The sequence below is a fragment of the Eurosta solidaginis genome, chromosome 4, assembly GCF_040869045.1.
Source record: "Eurosta solidaginis isolate ZX-2024a chromosome 4, ASM4086904v1, whole genome shotgun sequence".
NCBI classification, from domain to species: domain Eukaryota; kingdom Metazoa; phylum Arthropoda; class Insecta; order Diptera; family Tephritidae; genus Eurosta; species Eurosta solidaginis.
The window spans coordinates 73617475-73639613 of record NC_090322.1 but is presented as its reverse complement, the minus strand read 5'-3'; the positions used below and the strand labels follow the sequence as shown (position 1 = coordinate 73639613).

The following is a 22139-nucleotide window of genomic DNA, read 5'->3' as shown; positions in this document are numbered from 1 at the left end:
GATCCTATCCGAAATAGAAACACTCCCATATCAGAATATAATAGAAGCAATCGGATATGGCCAACCGTCGGTACTGACTAACGGGACACTTCTCCTCTACGTCCTTTCAATGTGAAAAGTAACAACTAAGAAATATAATCTCCTGGTCACTCGCGCTGGAATCTATGGAGGTAAGCAACTAAACCTTCCTTTTGGCAGGATGCTCGTCAACCAGGAAGAGACGTATGGCCTAACAAAAGATTGCCTGGTAATCAGCTCATCCACGGTATGTAAAGCAGAATCCTTAACTAAACTGGAAGAAATCACTTGCCTACCGCGACTCTTAAAATGTAGAGAAGCCAACTGCGAATTCATCAGACAAAATGGGTCCCAAATAGAGCTGATAAACGAGAACACTGTGTTCATATCAAACTTCCAAGGAGTAATCAAAAGTAGCAATGCCTCGAGTATGGTAAATGGCACTTATGTAATCCAATTAAATAACGAAACAGTCACCATTGGTGACCAAGTATTTTCCAGTTATGAAACCATTACCGCACAGGCCCTTCCAGCAGGACTATCAAAGGTGAAGAGCCACACCATGAAGGTCAACCTAGAATACGTCCACGACCTGGATATGGAAAACACAAGGTATCTTGGGTACGTTAATGAAAAAGTAAATTGTTCTTATTGCCGCCATGCTGTGGAGATGCTACAATAGAAAGCTAGACCTTCCGCCAGTTGAAATCCCGACCCATTGGGCAGATAACACTCACAACAGCAAAATCATTAGAGGAAAGTCAGCTCCTGAAATTTATCGCCTGGACAATAGGCTACCAGTCACACCAGTCACACCAGTCATACCAGTCAACACCAATATGTCGCCAGGAAACCGTAATTACTCTCTACAAAATTTTACCCCCTCGCAATTTTCGACTTTTGATCTGCGGGACGCAGATCTTTAAAGGGGGAGGAGTTACGTTGCCTTATACCACTATACTTCCCAATGACGCACCCTGTGATCACATTGCAGTACACGTGACTCCATTGCTCCAATTAAAGTTCACAGAAGAACTTTCGCTGACAGGACACACGCGCAAGCGATCAATAACAATATCAAATGCTTGGGAATTGCAATGCAAGCATATTGATCAACACGCGCAACCCAACGATTGCGAAATACCGGCAAGTGGTGGGAATTGCAACGTTAGCAAATTAGCTTAGGTTAAAAAGTTAGGTGGTAAGAATAAATGATTATTAAAATCAGTTAGTGTTTTGGAAGTGCGACGAGCGCACAATAAATTTTATACTCGTGAATTAAATTGATATCAGTCTTTTATTTACACCGCTGAACGAGTTGGTTCACCGCAACTTTAATTTTTTGACCGTTCCTAAAAGAGGAACCGTAAGTTGCATGTTGTTGTTGTTGTAGCAATGCTCGCCCCACCTAATAGCCGCGACCGATCACAAATTGTCATCAATATCCTCTAACGGGAGTCCAAGGAAACTTGCCGTTTCAACAGGGGTGGACCATAAGGAAAGGGGTGTTAGAGGCGTTGGTTCCACATTACAATTAAAGAGATGGTTGGTGTCATGTGGGGACACATTGCAAGCGGGGCATACATTTTGTATGTCGGGGTTGATTCTGGATAGGTAAGAGTTTAACCTGTTACAGTATCCAGAACGAAGTTGAGCAAGAGTGACACGCGTTTCCCTGGGGAGTATACGTTCCTCTTCCGCGAGTTCTGGATATTTTTCTTCAAGTACTGGATTCACCGGGCAATTCCCGACATAAAGGTCCGACGCCTGTCTATGGAGTTCACCAAGGACCTGCTTGTGTTTTTTCGCTTCATACGGCTGGGTTCTCAGGTGCCGTATTTCCTCAAAATGCTTACGGAGATGACTCCTTAGGCCCCTAGGCGGTGCTGGTTCGTCAATCAGATGTCTTTTGGGATGCCCAGGTTTCTGGGTATTCAACAGAAACTGTTTGGTCAGCATCTCATTTCTCTCCCTGATGGGGAGTATTCTCGCCTCATTATGCAGATGGTGTTCTGGGGACATAAGAAGACAGCCCGTGGCGATTCTGAGAGCAGTATTTTGGCAGGCCTGTAGTTTCGTCCAGTGGGTAGTTTTTAGGCTTGGCGACCATATGGGTGACGCGTAGCACGTAATCGGCTGGCTAATTGCTTTGTATGTGGTCATGAGCGTTTCTTTATCTTTTCCCCAGGTACTGCCAGCGAGGGATTTGAGGATTTTGTTACGGCTCTGAATTCTCGGAACAATTGCGGTTGCGTGCGCACCAAAATGTAGATCCTTATCAAACGTCACACCCAAGATTTTGGGGTGTAGGACAGTCGGTAGCGTAGTGCCATCGACGTGGATGTTCAATATGGTCGACATTTGGGGCGACCATGTTGTAAATAAGGTCGCGGAAGATTTAGTCGGTGACAATGCCAGGTTTCGCGAGGCGAAAAAGCTGGAGAGATCAGGGAGATAGCCGTTTATTTTATTGCATAGCTCATCGATCTCTGGGCCTGGGCCTGTGGCCATTATTGTGCAGTCATCGGCGTAGGAAACGATTGTGACTCCTTCCGGTGGTGAAGGTAGCTTAGATATGAAGAAATTAAACAAAAGTGGGGATAGGACACCACCCTGTGGCACCCCTTGTTTAATTCTCCTTGGTTTTGATGTTTCGTTTCTGAATTGCACCGATGCCTGCCGACCACCCAGATAATTTGCGGTCCACCTTTTAAGACATGGGGGAAGGGTAGACCCTTCCAGGTCTTGCAGTAATGAGCCATGGTTGACCGTATCAAAGGCTTTTGATATGTCTAGCGCTACGAGTACTGTTCTATGGTGGGGGTATTGATTCAAACCGCAATTTATATGGGTGCTAATGACATTTAACGCGGAGGTAGTGCTATGGAGTTTTCTGAAGCCATGCTGATGAGGGGCTAGCTGCAAATGTGCTTGGAAATAAGGGAGCAAAATGGCTTCAAGCGTCTTTGCCACTGGCGATAGGAGAGATATCGGACGATATGACTCACCTACGTTAGCTGGTTTCCCAGGCTTTAGTAGCGGGACCACCTTGGCCATTTTCCATTTCTCGGGTATGGCAAAGGTGGAGAGAGACAGGTTGAAGACATGCGCTAAATATTTGAAACCCTCTTTCCCTAGGTTTTTAAGCATCGTCATGGCTATGCCGTCTGGGCCCACTGCTTTGGATGGTTTAGCGCGACCAATGGCATCCTCAACCTCTCTAGCGGTGATGGTGATTGGTGACGCGCTGAATTTGTGTTTATGTGCGTGTCTATTGGCTCTCCATCTATCTTTTTCGACCGTAGGATGCATTATATATTGTCGGCAGAAAGCGCTCGCGCATTTTTTCGCATCCGACAGCACCTTAACGCCAAAGGCGATGGAAACTTTGTCTTTGTGCTTAGTCGGATTCGATAGGGACTTTAAAAAATAAAAAATAAATGTAAGGCGCGATAACCTCCGAAGAGATCTAAGGCCGAGCTTCTCTTCCAATTTGCGTCGTGCTCCTCTTGATTTTCCCTACAAATTGGCCGGAGGGGACCTACATGTTTTATGCCGACTCCGAACGGCATCTGCAAGGCAGATGAGTTTTCACTGAGAGCTTTTCATGGCAGAAATACACCCGGAGCGCTTGCCAAACACTGCCGAGGGGCGACCCCGCTTCGAAAAATTTTCTTCTAATTGAAAAACTTTACGGTGGACCAAAGTTTACCTACACCGGTAGAGAGGTTACAACCTCTTAGGTGCTCATCCCATTTCGCCCGCTTGTGTTCGTCCACAAGCAATCTGATGCGCTGGTTTATATCCCTTATTTGGGGGTCGCCTGGATCAAGCTGTGTTATAAGGTCGCGTTCCCTCGCTAAGCTCGCGGCATCCGCCGGGAAGTGGGCCGGATTTCGGGAATTCTCCCGGCGGGAATGAAATGTGCCGAGGCGGATTCAATGACCTTACGGAAGGCACGCTCCCCTTGGCGGGCATCAGTCGGGATAGGGAGGGCAGCAAAGCTGCTGTCTGTTGCAGATTTATATTCTTCCCACTTTCCTTTTTTGAAGTTTATGAAAGTGCGTTTTTCGGTGACGATGAAGTCGGCGGTACGCTCGAACGAAATAAGTATGGGCAGGTGGTCGGATGCCAATCTTACCATCGGCTGCCAGTTGACGCAGTTTACGAGTTCTGCGCTCACGATTGAGATATCTGGCGAGCTATGACAGCTTCCTACCATACGTGTGGGGGCGTCTCCGTTTATTGTGCAGAACGTCGTTTCATCTATTTGATCCGCCAACATCTCACCCCTACTGTCCGCCCGCAAGTTTGAATGCCATAGGTCGTGATGGGCATTGAAATCGCCTAAGATAATGCGATTGTTGCCAGTGAGTAAGGCCTCAATTTTAGGGCGGTATCCACTGGGGTGACAGGAGGGATGTAGATGTTGATGATTTCTAGATTTGCATCGCCTGACCGGACAGATAGGCCTTGACGTTCTAAGACATTGTCCCTGCGGTCGATGCCAGGATCAAATATATGATATTGCACAGAGTGGTGTATAATAAACGCGAGGCCGCCTCCATTTCCGCTCTCGCGGTCCTTGCTGTGGACATTATACCCAGAGCAGGTCTGCAATGCAGATCCAGCTGTGAGTTTAGTCTCTTGAATCGCAGCAATGCGGATGTTGTGCCACTTCATGAAATCGACTATCTCCGTAATCTTCCCAGTTAGTCCATTACAGTTTAACTGCAGAATTCTGAAGTGCATGAGGGGTTACGCCGCCACTCTAGGGGTAAGTGACGGGTGACTACGCCTAGGTTGTGGAAGGCTAGGACGCAATTGCTGTTGTGGCCTTGGGACTGGGCGCCCTTGGGCAAGCATTGGGGTACCCGGATGATTTGGGTTTGCGATCTGGCAACATGGCGCGATGAAACCCGTCGAGGGGTTGCCGTCGCGGAGACCAGAACATCTAGGAAAGTGGCACCACCCAAGGCAGGAGCTGCATTGAGCGGATGTCGCAAACCTATATATTCTGTGCTGGCAGACGGTGCAAACGGAGGTAGGGACTAAGAGTCTGTTTCCCTGACCTGCACGATTGCTGCCAGAAAAGAGGGGGGGAGAGGAAGACGGGGGCAGGGGCTGATGCTCATCATTGCTACCAGCTCTACTACGAAGGTAGTAGTTATGAGTGGTATCAGCTGTTTGAGTTGTTGGCGCCGTGGGGCGCGAGCAGCAGCGGGTACTTGTTGTGGCTTGTTGAGCAACGAGGCTGCTGGAAGGTAGGGGGGGGGCGCTTAGGCGTAGACTACGGGACGCCCTTGGGCGTGAGCAGCAAGGAGCCACAAAAGATTTATAAAAGTTACGTGAACGTCGGGTTTTGGGATCAAGCCCAGAACAACCTGTCCGATGCAACCATCCCTTGCACGAGACACACTGAACAGAGTATGACCGTCCTAAAAAGATTCTTTTCTGGCAAAGGCAGCAAAACCATTTCTCAGGACCGGGGTCAGGAGACGGACCCGGATTGGGTTCGATACCTTCCCGGAGTAAGAGAATATGTAGCAGTCCTGCTGCAAGCCGTAAGTTGCATATGTGACCCTGATACAAATACTGACATCTGGTACGATTCTGGTGTAGATAATGACTAATTTGTCAACAGGTATAATGCTGATGGAGAGACTGGCAATTGTTATTTCGTAGGACATCGCCTTATTAAAAATACCACCTTATTTTCCACATGTTGCCTAAACTTTTAGTTGGATAAGTTCTTCTTACTTTAGAGAGAGAGTTTTTAATAGTTTTCATTTAAAAACCAGAACAAAATGTAAATTCACCAGTTGTCAACGTTTTAATAAGTGGAGGTGCGTAACAAAATAATGGACCTTATGGCAACTTACGAAAATATGAATTTGAAATTGTAGACATTTGAAAATTACCAATGTGAACATTACATATGGTCAAAACTTAAATTGACATTGTGGCCATTTGACGTTATAGCCGTCCCCCCACCGTAGATACTAGCTGTGTTTTTTTACATCTATAGACGTTTACGCTTAAACTTCATATGTACTGCTAAGCGTCGAATTTTAAATACACCTGTGAAATGTCTGCGTATCAAATTAGTACTACTAAATTTCAATACGCATTATACTCAGATGTAACTGAAATATGTGTCTATGTTTCACCTCTGCACTAATTCTATGTATCACCTCTTAAAATGGTGCGTGTCCACAATTCATCGCAACTGATTGAGCTATATGTTATACACTATCGCCATCAGAGGGTTGTGTCTCCGCTTATCGGTACACCCTGTGCTGTAGCTAGTTGTTTAACCACTGCCGCTAGATGGGTGTCCTAAGCATTATCTAAGCGAGGATAAGCGCAAACGTAAACGTATACGCGTGTAAAAAAAAAACACGGCTACTATCTACATTAATTAGCCTATCTAGGTTATAGAGCCAAAAAATTTAGAAATATATATGAACTCACCGAACGTCTAACTATATTTTAAATATTATATGTCGAGATTAAAATATTCAATATCTATAATAAATATTTACCTTCGAAAACAATATAAAAGCGATTCTTCCATTCTTCTGGCCCTAAACGATACAGGACGCGGAACGAGTCTTCGAATACAGTCACACGCCGTACGCTTACAGTATTTTCCTCACGTCGAACACCTTCATCAATGTGCTCCAGCTCAGTCTGGAAATATTTCCTTTTTACATCAAAATCAAGAATACGCGTGTGGTCGACCAGCACAGCAAACGGCCCGTCCGATAAATGAATGGAGGATTGCCGAAGTATTTGGTTTAGCACTGTTCGATGTTTTTCAGCAAAAAGTAGAAAATTTTCTTTGTCTAAACGTTGCTGAACTTCTAATGCGTTTGACCGCGTGTTGATTTTAGGTGCATTGTCTATAGTTTCAGACAAACTCACAGGATTCTCTTGCGCCCCTGTTGAATCTAAAAAATTATTAAATTTAATTATAACGTTATTGAAAGAGGTTTAGAGGTTTAAACGGGCATATCACTCAATCCATCTATTTGATTATCATAGAAACTCCTAAAAAGACATCTTTTCTTGTCTCGGACTAGTATACATCCCCCAAGAAGATTGATCTAATCTCACTAACTAAAACGCAAACAGAAGCTTCAACAACAAGAACTTCAACCTCAGGTTCCCTATTTGTCCGAGGGTTCGTCATCACACGTTTTTTTGCAATAACTTTCATTTAAAGAAATGTATTGTAATGACATTCAAACTACTTCTTCTGTCCGCTAAAAATTGGTATGTTATCACGCCCACTTTTTATAGATCAAATGTTATTTCAAAATTAAATATTATTCTGTTTCCAACATTAATAAAGCTACAATGCTAAAATTTTATATGAACAACTTTGATAGGTTGACTTAAAAGCTATATTTAACTATTTTGAAAAAAAGCGCATACCAACCCCTCGAATGTTTCAAAAATCTTTGCATCGACTTCAAAAACGGTTGAATATGTAGTGATAAAATTTATTATCCAACTTTACTTTTTAAAACAGAATTGTCCTAGACAAGAATCACAAAATCCAATCGACCACTCCCACTTTCTATATGAAAATGCAAAATAAACATATAGAACACTCATTCAAACTCGAGATCTCTAGCCTCTACTTTTTCCTGTATTTGGCGATCAAAAAATGTATATTGTTCATAAAAAAATCATAGAGCAATTTCAAATATTATTTAATAAAGTGAGGACGATCGACTTCGCTGTTTCCCGAAATATCGTCAAAGCCAGTTTCAAGTTTAAACATTTAAAGATCCATAAAGCCACCTGGCTGTAAAGAAAAATCAGTAAACTTGATTTTACTGCTTTTAGTTGTGTACCAAATAAAACAATGCATTTGTAAACAGCAATAACAATAAAAATAGTAGCACCAATAACAACACTGACTTCAGCTCAGCAGAATTAGTCCAAAGAACACAGCAAGAGCATGAGCAAATACATACTGAAAACTCTTCCAAACAAATTACATTACAGTTTTTGTACGATGAGATAGTGAGCATAAAGAAATTTAATGCGGACTTTTTTAGCACAGTAAAACACCTCAAAGAAGAAAATGCAAAACTTAGTGCAAAAGTGAGTAGGCTCGAAAGTATGTTGTATTGAAGGGAACAACAATTACTAGACAGCGCTGTTGATATTGTTGGCGTGCCGGAGCTTACCAGCGAAAACGTAAGAGAGTGCACTCATCGAGTTTTGAACTCAGCACCGTCAACCCTTTTATTTAATTGTCTGATCAACGCCCTAGATTGATGAGGAGTGTGATGACTAGTAGCTAGGACCTATCTAATTATTTTCTAGCTTTTAGTATTATTATTACTTTATGTAAGTATTGTTTTCAATAAACCCGTTTAACTTACATTTCTTTGTTAATTATTTTATTTTCAAGTTTTTAGTCTTTATTTAATTGCCTATTATTTCTCATTCAATTTAGTTCATTAAGTGACTCATTATTACAAGGACTCTTTCCTGACAATTTGTTACAATTTAAGTCCTCAATACATAATCCTTCCTTCGACTCTGCACCACGTATGCTTGTCCTTCATCGAACTCCAAAATATTTTGATGTCACTTCTACCGGATTGTATGTAATATTTGTTCCAAATATGGACCACAAATACGATTTTTTTGAATATCTCGATCCTTGCGCCGCCTAGCGGCTTTCTATTCATGTATGTATTATGTGTTCCAAACATATATGTAATACTCCTATATTGCTAATAGAAAATGCTCGCGATGTTTTTTGAATTCGACATCAAAACAAGACAGCCTATAAAATTTTTGTGATTGTAGCAGCATAAGTGTGATAAGAAAAAATTTAAATTTAGGTACATTCGATTATTGAATACAAAAACAAAAACGTTTAAACAGCATTATATCGACACTCTGATGTTTGGGAATGTACCTTGAAGTATTACATATATGGTTCCAAATATGAGCCAAATCGGACCACAAATAGGATTTTCTTGAATATCTAGATCCTAGCGGCAATTTTTTTCATAGGCCGCTTTTTATTCATGTATGCATTATGTGTTCTAAATATGAACCAAATCGGACCACTAATACGATTTTTTGAAATATTTCGATCCATGCGCCACCTATAGGAGTTTATTTTCTTATTATTGCATTGTCATCGGGTTCTGAACTATATTCGAAGTTTCAAGCTTGTAGCTTATAGGTAAGTTACTTACTTTCAATTACAAAATTCATGCCGGGCGGCATGTCAAGTCAAGCTAAATAAAACCGTTTAAAAACTTTCCTGATATCATTTTTGTATCCGAAATCTGGATTTATGAGCTTGAAATACAAGATTTCAAAATAGACGGCTATATCTTTTTTGTAAATGCTAATGAGGAATATTCTGCAGAAGGTTTTGGAGTGTTCGTGCGAAATATTCATGATTGTAATTTTTTTTGCTTTCAGTTGACGAGCGCTGATATATTGAAGCTTTCGCTACGCATCTCTGGAATGGTCTTTACTCTAATATGTGTTTATATCTTACATTCAATGTCTATTCACCAATTTTTGGAAGAATTCTCTGTTCTCCTGGACAATGAAAAATCTCCTAACGTTTTTATTCTAGGTGACTTTAATTTCGATATTTTGCTTGCTGATAACTACCAAATCTTAATGGCTAATAACGGATTTACGTCCTACTTAAATGAGTCAACGCGTAGAACTTCTGGAACCTGTCTTAACCATGTTTTTTGTCGGCTGAGTTGCAGTGCTGCAATTTCATTAAGCAGCCTATATCTCGACCTTAATATTACGGACCATACAATGACGGGCGGCCGCCGTGGTGTGATGGTAGCGTGCTCCGCCTACCACATCGAAGACCCTGGGTTCACGCCCCGGGCAAAGCAACATCAAAATTTTAGAAACAAGTTTTTTTCAATTAGAAGAAAAGTTTTCTAAGCGGGGTCGCCTCTCGGCAGTGTTTGGCAAGAACTCCGAGTGTATTTCTGCCATGAAAAGCTCTCAGTGAAAACTCATCTGCCTTGCAGATGCCGTTCGGAGTCGGCATAAAACAAGTAGGCCCTTCCCGCCAATTTGTAGGGAAAAATTAAAAGGAGCACGACGCAAATTGGAAGAGAAGCTCGGCCTTAAACCTCTTCGGAGGTTATCGCGCCTTTCATTTATTTATTATTTATACAATGACGGGTGTAATCGTTGAACACATCATATGAGAAAATCCATGTGAAGAAAAGTTCTATTTCAAATAAAAATAAAACTAATTTCCCCCTGCTGATGGAAAGTCTGAGTATTGGACGGAAGTTTTTGCTGAGAGGAATATATCCAAGGCATACACCAAACTTTTAGATATTTTTAAAAAGCAGATGCTGCAAGCTATACATTTGTGCTTCGTCGGATACAAAGCTAAAACCGTGGATTAGCAAGTCACTCATTTGGAAAATTAGATTAAAACACAAACTTGAAAGGAAATGTAGTAGACTTGCGCGGAACTACAAAACTTTGTGTTCGTTATGGCAATTTATGTAAAAAATTTAAAAAAGAAGTTCGTGATAATTTTTACCGCATTGGGTTTTTGTCTTCACAGGGTAATTCCAAAAAAGGATGAAACGTTATAAATAGCATGCTTAATCGTAGTTGTTAGGCAAAATACACATCTGTTATTTTAAATAATTGTGGAGTAACGACTACAAACCCTACGGAGGTAGCTAACCGTTTTAACGAGCATTTTTCCACAATTGGATTATGATTTGACATCTACGTGTAAATGTCTAGATTTAGAGGTTGTGGAGTCAGGTACGGAAAGGAGTTTGTGCTTTTTTTTGCTTTGAATCCATGCGCCTATGATGGAATATCAAATTGCATTTTGAAGAGTAGCTTTTTATATAATTGACATCCTCACATACCTCTTCAATTCAAGTTTTTTTCGGGAATATTTCCTGCTGAATTAAAATGTGCTATTGCTATTCCCTATTTAAAAGGCAGCAGAAAGACAAAAATAATTACAGGCCGATTTCTTTGTTGCCTTCCTTATCTAAAGTTCCAAAAAAAAATAGAATTCTTTCGTTTCTAGAAAACCAAAACTTTTTAGCTCGATGCAGTTCGGTTTTAGATCAGGATTTAAATGGAATAGTACAGAAAGTAAAAATATGTGATAGTTTAAGTGATTCGTTCGCGAAAAGTTTAGGAATTCCTCAAGGATCTGCCTTAGGTCCCATATTGTTTTTTTTTTTTTTTTTAATTTATCTGAACTCAATTTTTTACTTTCCATTTTATGGAAAAGTTACAGCCTTCACGGATGAATTGGTGATTGCGTACTGATCATCAAATTACTTAGATTAATGGCGGGTATCAATCATGATGTCCATTTACTAAGGACATGGTTTGATAAACGTAAGTTAATCATTAGTAAGACAAGTAAAGACGGGACTGTCTTCGGCTGTGCCGAAGACTTCACACCTTTCATGAATGGGGCTGAACAATAATCTTATCCCGTTCGTAATCTCCAAATAATTGAATGTATAAGATAAGAACTATATGTGAACAGATGTACATACCTAAGCGATTTTTATGATAAATATAAAATAAAAAATGGCAAAAAACCCCTTATCTGAACGATCGGTTGTATGGGATATATATTATATATAGCTCCGATCGAAATGATTTTTACAGGAAATCTTCTATGATATATTAGAATATATATCATCATTTTTCACGTTTTTGTTTTGGAAACTAAGAGAGAAATGGCCAAAAATCTTTCTATCTGAACGATCGGTTGTATGGGATAGGTATATACTATATACATATAACTCCGATCAAAGTGATTTTTTCAGGAAATCTTCTATATATATTAGAATAAATATCATCAAGTTTAACGTTTTTAAATTGGAAATTAAGGGAGAAATGGCTAAAAACCTTTCTATCTCAACGATCGGTTGTATGGGATATATATTATATATATCTCCGATCGAAATGATTTTTCATGAAATCTTCTATGATATATTACAATAAATATCACCAAGTTTAACGTTTTTATATTGGAAATTAAGGGAGAAAATGCCAAAAATCTTTCTATCTGAACGATCGGTTGTATGGGATATATACTATATATAGCTCCGATCAAAGTGATTTTTTCAGAAAATCTTCTATGATATATTAAAATATATATCACCGAGTTTCACGTATATACTTTCTAAATTAACAAGACATGGCCAAAAATCTTTCTATCTGAACGATCTGTTGTATGGGATATAACTATATATAGCTTCGATCAAAGTGATTTTTTCAGGATATCTTCTATGATATATTAGAATATAAGTTAACCCGTTGTGGGTTTAAAACTTAAAAAAATTATTTTTATATATCACCGAGTTTCACGTTTATACTTTCTAAATTAAGGGAGAAATGGCCAAAAATCTTTCTATCTGAACGATCGGTTGTATGGGATATAACTATATATAGCTTCGATCAAAGTGATTTTTTCAGGATATCTTCTAAGTTAACCCGTTGTGGGTTTAAAACTTAAAAAAATTTATTTTTTTGCCGGCTTATGCCGGTTTTTTGCACTTTATTGGTTTTACACGACAAAATACCATTGAACTTAAAACTATGTTAGTATGGCCTTTTATTAATTCTGCAGCGGCATCGCATCGTTGTTAGTATTTTCATATGTTGCAGTGGTATCGTATCACTGGCAATGTTCCCATCCGCTGGTGACGCGCGGTTGCCGTTTGTTGGATGCGCGTGTAGAAATATTAAGCTAAGGTATGCGCGGTACTGGCAGTGCGAACTATGTTCCCACGGAGCGGTAGTGAGGCATCAGCATTTATTCCGGATGCGCGTTTTGTAACTATCGTATCACCAGTAATGTTCCCATGATGTGAATATGCTAGTCAGCGTTTATCGCATACATGTGTGCTGCGATGTGACTAGAGAATGCAGGCAACCCACTATGTGAATATTTGTGAAGTGTGAATGTAGGTGGTGTTAACTCCTCCCCTCTTAAATACGGTTGTCCTCGATCGTCTGAAAAATTTAAAAAGTCTTTACTTCGGGCACTGGGACTTGGACTTGCCTGGTTGCTTCTTGGCTGCCTTGAGTGATTGATTCTAATGGTTGCTCTGTAGGTTTATTTGTTTTCTTCCTGCAGTGCTTCCTGAAGCTGGCAATGTCAAGAATAACTAGGATTATGGTAATCCCTGAGAATATTCGGTTGGCTGTGTTTTCTGTTTGGTAGGGACTGGATTTTTATAGTGTTGTTCAAATGTAACTCGGTAAGGGCTTCGAGTGACAAAAGTTTGGTAAAGCTCTCCTCCCTTGGATTTATATATTTTTTACAATTAAATTTTATTCCGAATATTTCTTCTTTATTTTGAATAATATTATTAAATTTTAAATTAATCATTAAATTTTTTTTAATACATCTTTTTTAAATTACTTTTGTAGTTAATGGAATTTTCAAGACATACAAAATAGAAGTTGAATTGCTTAATACGCCAACTTCGGCTAATTCTAGAGCCTCATCCATTGTGTTGAAGGGCATATTTTCCTTATTGAACTCCTTAATGGATATTTCAATTTCTTTCTTACTCACAATCATAGAATTTATGATACCTAATCTAGCCCATTGTATAGCATATTTTATGTTAACTATTTCTTCTTTTATAAGCCTATTTTTATTCTGTAAATTTAAAGCGATTGGAAAACACACAAAAATTTCAAAGAAACGTTTCCAGACTATACTCGAGTTTTGTCTAAGAGAAAATAATTATTTTATGTACAACTCGACTTTTTATCAGCAAATATACGGCATGCCCATGGGCAATCCCCTATCGCCAACCATAGCTAACATAGTTCTTGACAAAATACTTGACGACAGCATAGCTAAACTTAAAACCCACGACATATATATCAGATACATAAAAAAGTATGTAGATGATATATTCGCAATTATAAAGAAAAAGGACGCGGAAGACATCTTGAAAATATCGAACGCACAGCATACTAAAATAAAATTTACAATGGAAATAAAACAAGAAAATGAAATAGCCTTCCTAGACCTAAAAGTAATCCATAAAAATAGAAAATGTACAACGAAATGGTACACGAAAACCATTGCATCGGGGAGAATAATTAATTAACATTCGAACCATCAGCAACAGAACAACGTAGTATATCAAATAAAATGTAATGGCAAAGTGGGTGAAAAATGTGATCAATACTATATAGGCACAACAAAACGGCAACTGGGTATACGGCTAAATGAACACAGAACAGATGCGAAAAATAAGAAGATGACAACGGCTCTCGCACAGCACCTTACAAAGAGTAACCATACAGCGGATTTTGACCATGCACAAATATTAGACATAGAAAAAAGAGAAAAAACACGACTAACTTTGGAGAGCTTAAAAATATAACAAAAAATACACCAGGTTATGAATTTCAAAGAGGACGCTAACAATATAAGCAACATTTATACCGCAGTTGTACAAAGAGCGAAGAGACAATCGCAAATCAGTGCTACTTGATAATATGTAAATATGTATGTGTGTTTTTAAACTGTGATATTACAATTAGTTAAATAATCAATTTAAGTAACAATTGTCAAGATTGAATTTTCATGTTTATTGTTGGAAAAAGTAGTTAATTTTTGTATATTTGATATATTTTCAAATAAAACAGCTTTCTGAGGATGACGCACTTAGCGTCGAAACGTGTCAAAGAATACAAAAACAACAAAGTACACTTGATTAAAACGGCCATAAAAGCTCTACCCAGCAAACCATATAGTTTAAAATTGGTATAAATAAAAATAGTTAAAGCGATTTCGTTTACCTCTTCGTTCTGAAAGGTACTTAATATATCATTAGTAATTTTCGTTAAATTATTTATCTGCTGCTTAAAAGCATTGTTTATATAATATTGCTTATTATTATTGTTAATTAGTTTTTCTAAATTACCATTTATCATTATTAGGTCGTCATGATCGGGGCTACCTGCCAGGTATTTCCAGGCAGTGTCAAGGATATCTAGGGATCTTCTTTGTCTGGGACTATGAGGAGGGTCTACGATTTCCAACATTTCAATAGCTTGTTGGGCCTCGTGTTGCAAGGTGCGATAAATAGGATTTTCGGTGGTTAAAACTTTGTCTATCATCTCAGTAATGTTTTGCAGAACTTGACGGTAGACTGCGGTATCAATGATGTGGATTAAGTTAAGGATGCCATCCTAGATTTTGGAGAAACCATTATCGATGGTTATTAAGTGGGATGAGGAATAGTCGTGAATTTGGACTTCTCCCTGGGTAGTGCAGGCGAGTAGGCTGGAGAAAAAAAAAAGTTTTGGGGATACGACCATTTTATGAAATTACCTTACTCTATTTATTCGAAGTTTTGTGAAATTTATCTGTTAAATCGTTCGCCTATGGCGTATTAATCGATGGAAAATTCGTTACATGGAGGTAAGATAAGAAATGAGAAAAAATGATTTTTTTCTTTAAACAATTTTTTTTAGAGATTAGAGATTTTAGAGATTTTTTTAGAGAAAAAAAATTTTTTGTTTTGTATTTTTTCTTGTTATATTTTTATCAGCTCCTTATCAGCCCTTTGTGTACCGTCTTCCCTGATTGTGTTATGACTGTGGAGCAGGCATGCTTAACGAACGAAACGATATCATTTCGTTACGATAATCAACGTTAATAAACGAAACGAAGTCATTTCGTTTCGTTTATTAACGTTAAGAACGCCAAATTAACGTTAATTTGACGATCTTAACGTTAATAAACGAAACGAAGTGACTTCGTGTCGTTTATTAACGTTGATTATCGTAACGAAATGATATCGTCTCGTTCGTTAAGCATGCCTGCTGTGGAGTTCCTGTCTTCTCTGACGACCTCCTTCCTGTACGTGGGTGTAAGCTTATTGCCTACTCTTTTGCTTATTCTGACATAGATGATGTCATTTGGACTGTAAATTTTGAAGATTGATCTTTTTTATTGTGAAATTCTAAATCTTTTATTTGTTTTTCAGCTAAATTTTTTATGTTTTCTTGCCTGTGGCTTTCCAATTGTTCGGGGTCGGTACTTACAGTCCTTCCGAAAAATACTTCTATTGGTTTTCTCTCAATTGTCGAATGGATGGAATAATTGTACTTGCAGAGTGATCTATTAAGTAGATCTTCGAAGGTATCGTGCGTCCTTTCACTTTTCACGCAACGCATTATTTCTGAAAGGGTGGAATGGAAGCGTTCGACCTGGCCGCTGACAGTACTGGTGTAGGGGGGTGTCTTATAAATCTCTATTCCGTATTGGTTTTCGAGCATAAAGGTTATGGTTACAGAGTTTAAGGATTTTTCGTTATCAATAACGATTTTATCTGGAATGCGAAAAGAGGTTAGCAATTCTTGAAGGGGTTGTCTTATCTCCTCTGTCGCCCTTGATCTAAGTACTTTCGCTTGGGCGTATTTAGAGAATTAGTCGATGGCTGTGAGGATAACCTTATTGTTTGTGTGATAGATATCGATATGGACAATGTGTCCTGGGTAATTGGGAATTGGGGTTGCTTGTATGATTGGGGCAGTCGGATGTCTTTCGTACTTATTTTCATTGCATATCTTGCACTGTTTTGTGATTGTTTTGGCAGTCATTTGCGGGAAATAGCATTTATCTAAAAGCTGTTTTTTTATTTTCTATTGCATTTCGATGAGCCCTATTATGCTCGTTTATGATTTCTGTTTCTTGTTCCGCTTCGTTCAAGATATTCTTTATGAATTTGCGGGTATAGAGTACCCTGTATCTGCCAAAATGAGTTTGGTAAATTGTTTGGATTTCGCCCAAAATGCTATCTTCGGTTCTTATGCAGTTTGTTGCTGAAGGATTTAAGTATCGTTTTAGTAGGGTGGTGAGAGTTTCCTCCGTAAAATCTCTTTCGATTATGATATGACGGTGGTAGGTGGGGAAAATTATCTTAAATTGGTATGAAGGAGTTTCTCCTACTGAAATAAAAATTTGGTTCTTGAATGCATTGATGGGTGCATCCGTGTAGGGAATTAGGGTTTGACCTGAACTTTCGTCGCTGTGTTGGGTGGGTGTCATTGAATTTATTTCCTGTGGTGGTCTAGAAAGTGCGTCCGCTACGACGTTTGTGTGGCCGGGCTTGTATTTGATCTCATAGTTGTACTCCTCCAAGATGGCTTTCCATCTCTTGAGTTTGCTATAGTTGTTCTAGTTGCTGAGGGCATATGTAAGAGGTTGGTGGTCTGTGAAAATTTTGACTACGGCAGGGCCGTAAAGATAGCTTCTCAAAGATTTGAGGGCCCAAATGATCGCTAACATTTCCTATTCGTTTTTTGCGTAGTTTTCCTCTGCCTTTTATAGGGTTCTAGATATGAATAGAATGGGTTTATTATATTTTTCAAGCACTGCTCCTATTGCATAACTGGAGGCGTCGGTAGTCAGATGGAATTCTTTACCGAAATTGGGGTATTGTAACATCACGTCGTTGGACGTAAGCGTTTATTGAAGGCGTCTATTGCTTCGTTGTTCATGGTTATTGCTGTGTTTACTCATTCGTCCTTCCACCCCTCTTAAGATGAGAGTAAGGGGTTTTGCTATTTTGGCGTAGTCCCTAATGGAACGTCTGTAAAACCCAGACATTCCCAGGAAGGCTCTGAGGTCCTTTAGTGTTGTGGTATCGGTACTTTTTCTATTGCTTCAATCTTTAATGGATTTGCTCTAATGCCGTCTGCAGTGACTATGAATCCTAAAAATTCTACCTCCAGCGCGAAGAATTTGCATTTGTCTAGCTGGATTTTCCTATTGGCTTGCTCTAGTGTATCGAAAATTATTTGTAAGGATTTAGCATGGTTTTGTTCTGTCTTGCTGAAAATTATGATATCGTCTATGTAGACGTAACACAACTTCCCTATATGTTGCCGTAGTATATCGTCGAGGGTGCGTTGGAAAATTGATCGTGCGTTTTCAATCCGAAAGGGAGTCTAGTAAATTCATATTTTGCGTTGTTTATGGAAAATGCGGTTTCTTCGATATCTGATTCTTTCAGGGGTATTTGGTGGAATCCGCTTTACAGATCGATGACGGAAAAGAACCTATTACGTCCTAGTTGCGCTAGTACCTCGTTTATTTCGGGGATGGGATACCGGTCTGCAATAGTAATCGAGTTGAGCTTCCTGTAGTCAATTACTAGTCTGTACTGTTTATTTCCTGCAGAGTCTGATTTCTTGTTAACGATCCAAATGGGGGAATTATAGGGGGAGTGAGATGGTCATATAATCCCATCTTCAACAAGTTTATTGACCTGTTTTTCAACTTAATTGGATAAGGATAATATATGGTGCAAATTGGAGAGTCGTTTGTTGTACGAATTTCACCGACGATTCTAGTGGTGTTGTTCACTGATTTAGAAATTTGTTGCTTAATGGGGCCTTTTATTTTGTTTTCTATGAGCATGTAGTCGTTCGAGGTGCAAATAACAGCTTTAAGTTGTTTTAAACTGTCGATGCCAATTATGGCGTGAAAGGATTTCAGGGTTGGTAGGATAAAGAACTTTAGCTTTTTATCTCTGAGGCCAAAAAAATTAAGTTCGGTATGATGTGATACACTTATTTTTCCGCCTACGGAGTTTGCAAAGAACACGCTATCATTTGGTTTAGGGTTTGTAACTAACGCATGCTGAATGTAATTTTTGTTTGAACCAGTGTCGATAAGGATTTTAAGTATTCTGCCATCGCTTGTTTTACATTCGAAGTAAGGAAGCGATGAGGAAGTTAATCTGAAAAATGAACGTCCACATATTCGTTTGCGTCGTCTTGGCGATACTGGTGCTCCTATTGCTCGTAAGTGTTGTAATAGTCCTGCCATGATTGCTCCTCATTCTCCGGATCGTATGTGTTGGTGTCGCCGTCGTATTGGCCAGAGTCAGTTGTGGTGGAATCGAGGGTTGGGGAAATATGGTTTACACGCTGAACTTTGTTCGTGAAATTCCTAATATGTTGATAGGATTGCGTGAGCGGTGGTCGCTTCGACGTAGCATTGTTGTCGTTAGGTCTGTTGATGTAGTTAACATTCCTTGTTTTCAGCGACTGGTCTACTTCCATTGGTACCGGCGGCTTTGGTTGAGTGGGCCTTGGAATTGGGTTATTGTTAAGAGGTCTACCTTACCCTGAGGATAGGGCTGTCGGTATATGTGTTGCTGGTATATGGGTTGTTGATATGAGGTATGCTGGAACTGTGGGGGGAACCGTATCATGGGAGGGGTTGGTTGAGGTATGTGGGCGAGCTGTGGGTAGAAGGGATGATTTCCGTGTTGGAATTTCCTTGCGGGAATAGTAGGTTTTTGGTGGGTGTTGAATGGGGTTGAAAGTGAACTCAATATTTTCGGAAAGCTATATTGGTTGTTAGCATGTATGGACATAAAGTTTTGGTTTTCTAATTTGGTGCATAAATGTAATGCTTCAGGTAAGTCGGCAGGTTCTTTCATGCCGAGGAGCCTGGAGAGGTCGCCTGATAATCCTCTTACGAAGGTATCTAGTGCTTTATCGCGATATTTATTGGTGAGTACGCGAATGTCTTCATCGTTAATTTCCATACAGGGAATTTTATTGAGGATGATAGATAGGTGCTTGTACACTTCTGCGTAGAACTCCTGTACCGACTTCCGTCCTTCGATGAGACAGGTCATTTTGTACTCGAGGGTGCTAAGATCTCTCTTGTCGGCGTAGTGCGTTGTAAGACAACGCGAAATTGCCTTCCAATTGAGCGGGGTGTTGTATGCTTCGAGCGCGGCATCTGCACCACCGACAATTTTGTTCCTGATAATGTTCAGGATACCAAAATACTTTGGAGTACCTACACTGGGTTCGTAAATTTTTAGTACCCTTTCCACGCTCTTCTTTCAACTACTGAACTCAGTAGGGTTTCCACTGAACTCTTTTAGGGAACGGACGACGTCAGGTATTATAAGTTAGCAAAGGGGGTTGAGCACTGATTCTAGTCAGGACTGAAGCGCCGGTCTGAAGGATTTCGGCTAGGGTGCTTCTTACAACTTCCCTAAATTCCTCGGTCGTTGTTACGACTTGGGGAGGGGAAAGGTTTGCAGGTACTGTTGAGGCAGCTGTTGCTCCTGTATTTAGGAGTGGAGACCTAAGTATATTATTCTGAGCAATTTTTCTCATTCGCTTACTGACCTCACATGTTAGTAAAAACAAAAATTGTTTAACGATAGCAGTTCACTTTCACTTCGCTTAACTTAGTTCTATCTTTATTGATTCACTTATATATTACTCTAATTTAATTATTTCTTACATTAGTCCCACGGCGTAGAGGGTTTTTGGTCCTTTTTGCATCTTTTCTTGATAGTTTTGATTTATATCATAAAAATTCTCTGCTACTCTGGCTCCCTCGAAGCGCACTCTGCGTGGGTGCGTGGCTTTCTTCTACAGAAGCTATTCACTTGTGGATTCCCGTTGTCCCGATGAGTTTTCCGCGAATCTGTTTGCGAGGCACTGCTTTAGGGCCTTTTGGTGCGTTAAATTCGCGGGGCACTACTTTAGGGCCTTTTAACTCGCGACTGGGCCGTTGGGCGCCAGTTAACCCGTTGTGGGCTTAAAACTTAAAAAAAATAATTTTTTTGTCGGCTTTTGCCGGTTTTTTGCACTTTATTGGTTTTACACGAGCAAAATACAACTGAGCTTAAAACTATGTTAGTATGGCCTTTTATTAATTCTTAGCGACGGCCAAATTGCAGCGGCGTGGCATCGTTGTTAGTATTTTCATATGTTGCAGTGGTATCGTATCACTGCCAATTTTCCCATCCGCTGGTGAAGCGCGGTTGGCGTTTGTGGGATGCGCGTGTAGAAATATGAAGCTAAGGTATGCGCGGTACTGGCAGTGCGAACTATGTTCCCACGGAGCGGTAGTGAGGCATCAGCATTTATTGCGGATGCGCGTTTTGTAACTGGAGTGAAGAATGCAGGTAGCTTATGTTGTTGATATCGTATCATTAGTAATGTTTCCATGATGTGAATATGCTAGTCAGCGTTTATCGCATACACGTGTGCTGCAATGTGACTAGAGAATGCAGGCAACCTACTATGTGAATATTTGTGAAGTTTGAATGTGGGTGGTGTTAACTTATATATCACCGAGTTTCACGTTTATACTTTCTAAATTGCGGCAGGAATGACAAAAATCGTCTTATCTGAACGATCGGTTGTATGGGAGATATATGTTATAGTGGTCCGATCCTACCGGATCCGACAAATGTCTAATATAATACAAAAATACATCCTTGTGCCAAATTTCATTGAGATCTCAAAATTTGAGGAACTAGTTTGCTCAAATAGACGGACGGACAGACGGGCATGGCTATATCAGCTCAGTTCGTCGCCTTAATGGTGAGTCTATCTTATATATTTCTCAACGTTACAAACATCGGACCAAAGTTAATATATAATTTCATGTTCATGAAAGGTATAAAAAAAGCACAGCTACTGTATTTTAATTTGCAAGCCAAAAGTTTACCCGGTATAGATGTTGTGTTTCACTCAGCGAACTGCAGATCTTTTGTCCTACATGGCTTAATATGCTCTAAAAAAACCTTCAATTCTGAAGCTAATTGCTGCGAAATGTGCTTCACAATTTCTAGCCTACACGGGCCCACGTTTTGGCCTATATCTCGAGACCCTAGTCACTCAGGGGTATGAAAATTACGCTATACTAAAGCACTCATCAACAGCTTCCATTTTTTATCCATATTCTATAAACACATTCTAGGGTTACCCGGGCCCACGTTTTGGCCTCTGTCTCGAGACCCTAGTCACCCAGAAGTACGAAAAAGTACTCATAAACAGCTTCCATTTGGTACCCATATTGTACAAACACATCTCAGGATTACCCAGGTCCACGTTTTGATCTCAAGACCCTAGCCAAAACAGGATAAAAAGTAGCCTATGTCCGTTTCCTGGTTCTAACTTACCTCTCCACCAATTTTCAGCCAAATCGGTTCATCCGTTCTTGAGTTATAAATGGTGTAACTAACACCCTTTCTTTTATGTATGTTTATAGATGTATACTTATTCATTACGTGAAA

General features: G+C 39.7%; 1 protein-coding gene across 2 annotated transcripts in view; it reads right to left on the bottom strand.

The window, feature by feature from the left end:
- The window catches only part of HUWE1 (HECT, UBA and WWE domain containing E3 ubiquitin protein ligase 1), a 341644-nt gene that overhangs the window by 137072 nt on the left and 182433 nt on the right, over positions 1-22139 (bottom strand). The window contains exon 7 of one of the 2 annotated variants that reach the window (XM_067782085.1): positions 6564-6971. The exons of the other annotated variant lie outside the window; for it this stretch is intronic. Within the exon in view, the coding sequence (XP_067638186.1) occupies positions 6564-6971 (408 nt within the window). The remainder of the gene's footprint in view (positions 1-6563; positions 6972-22139) is intronic. 2 annotated transcript variants of the gene reach the window in all.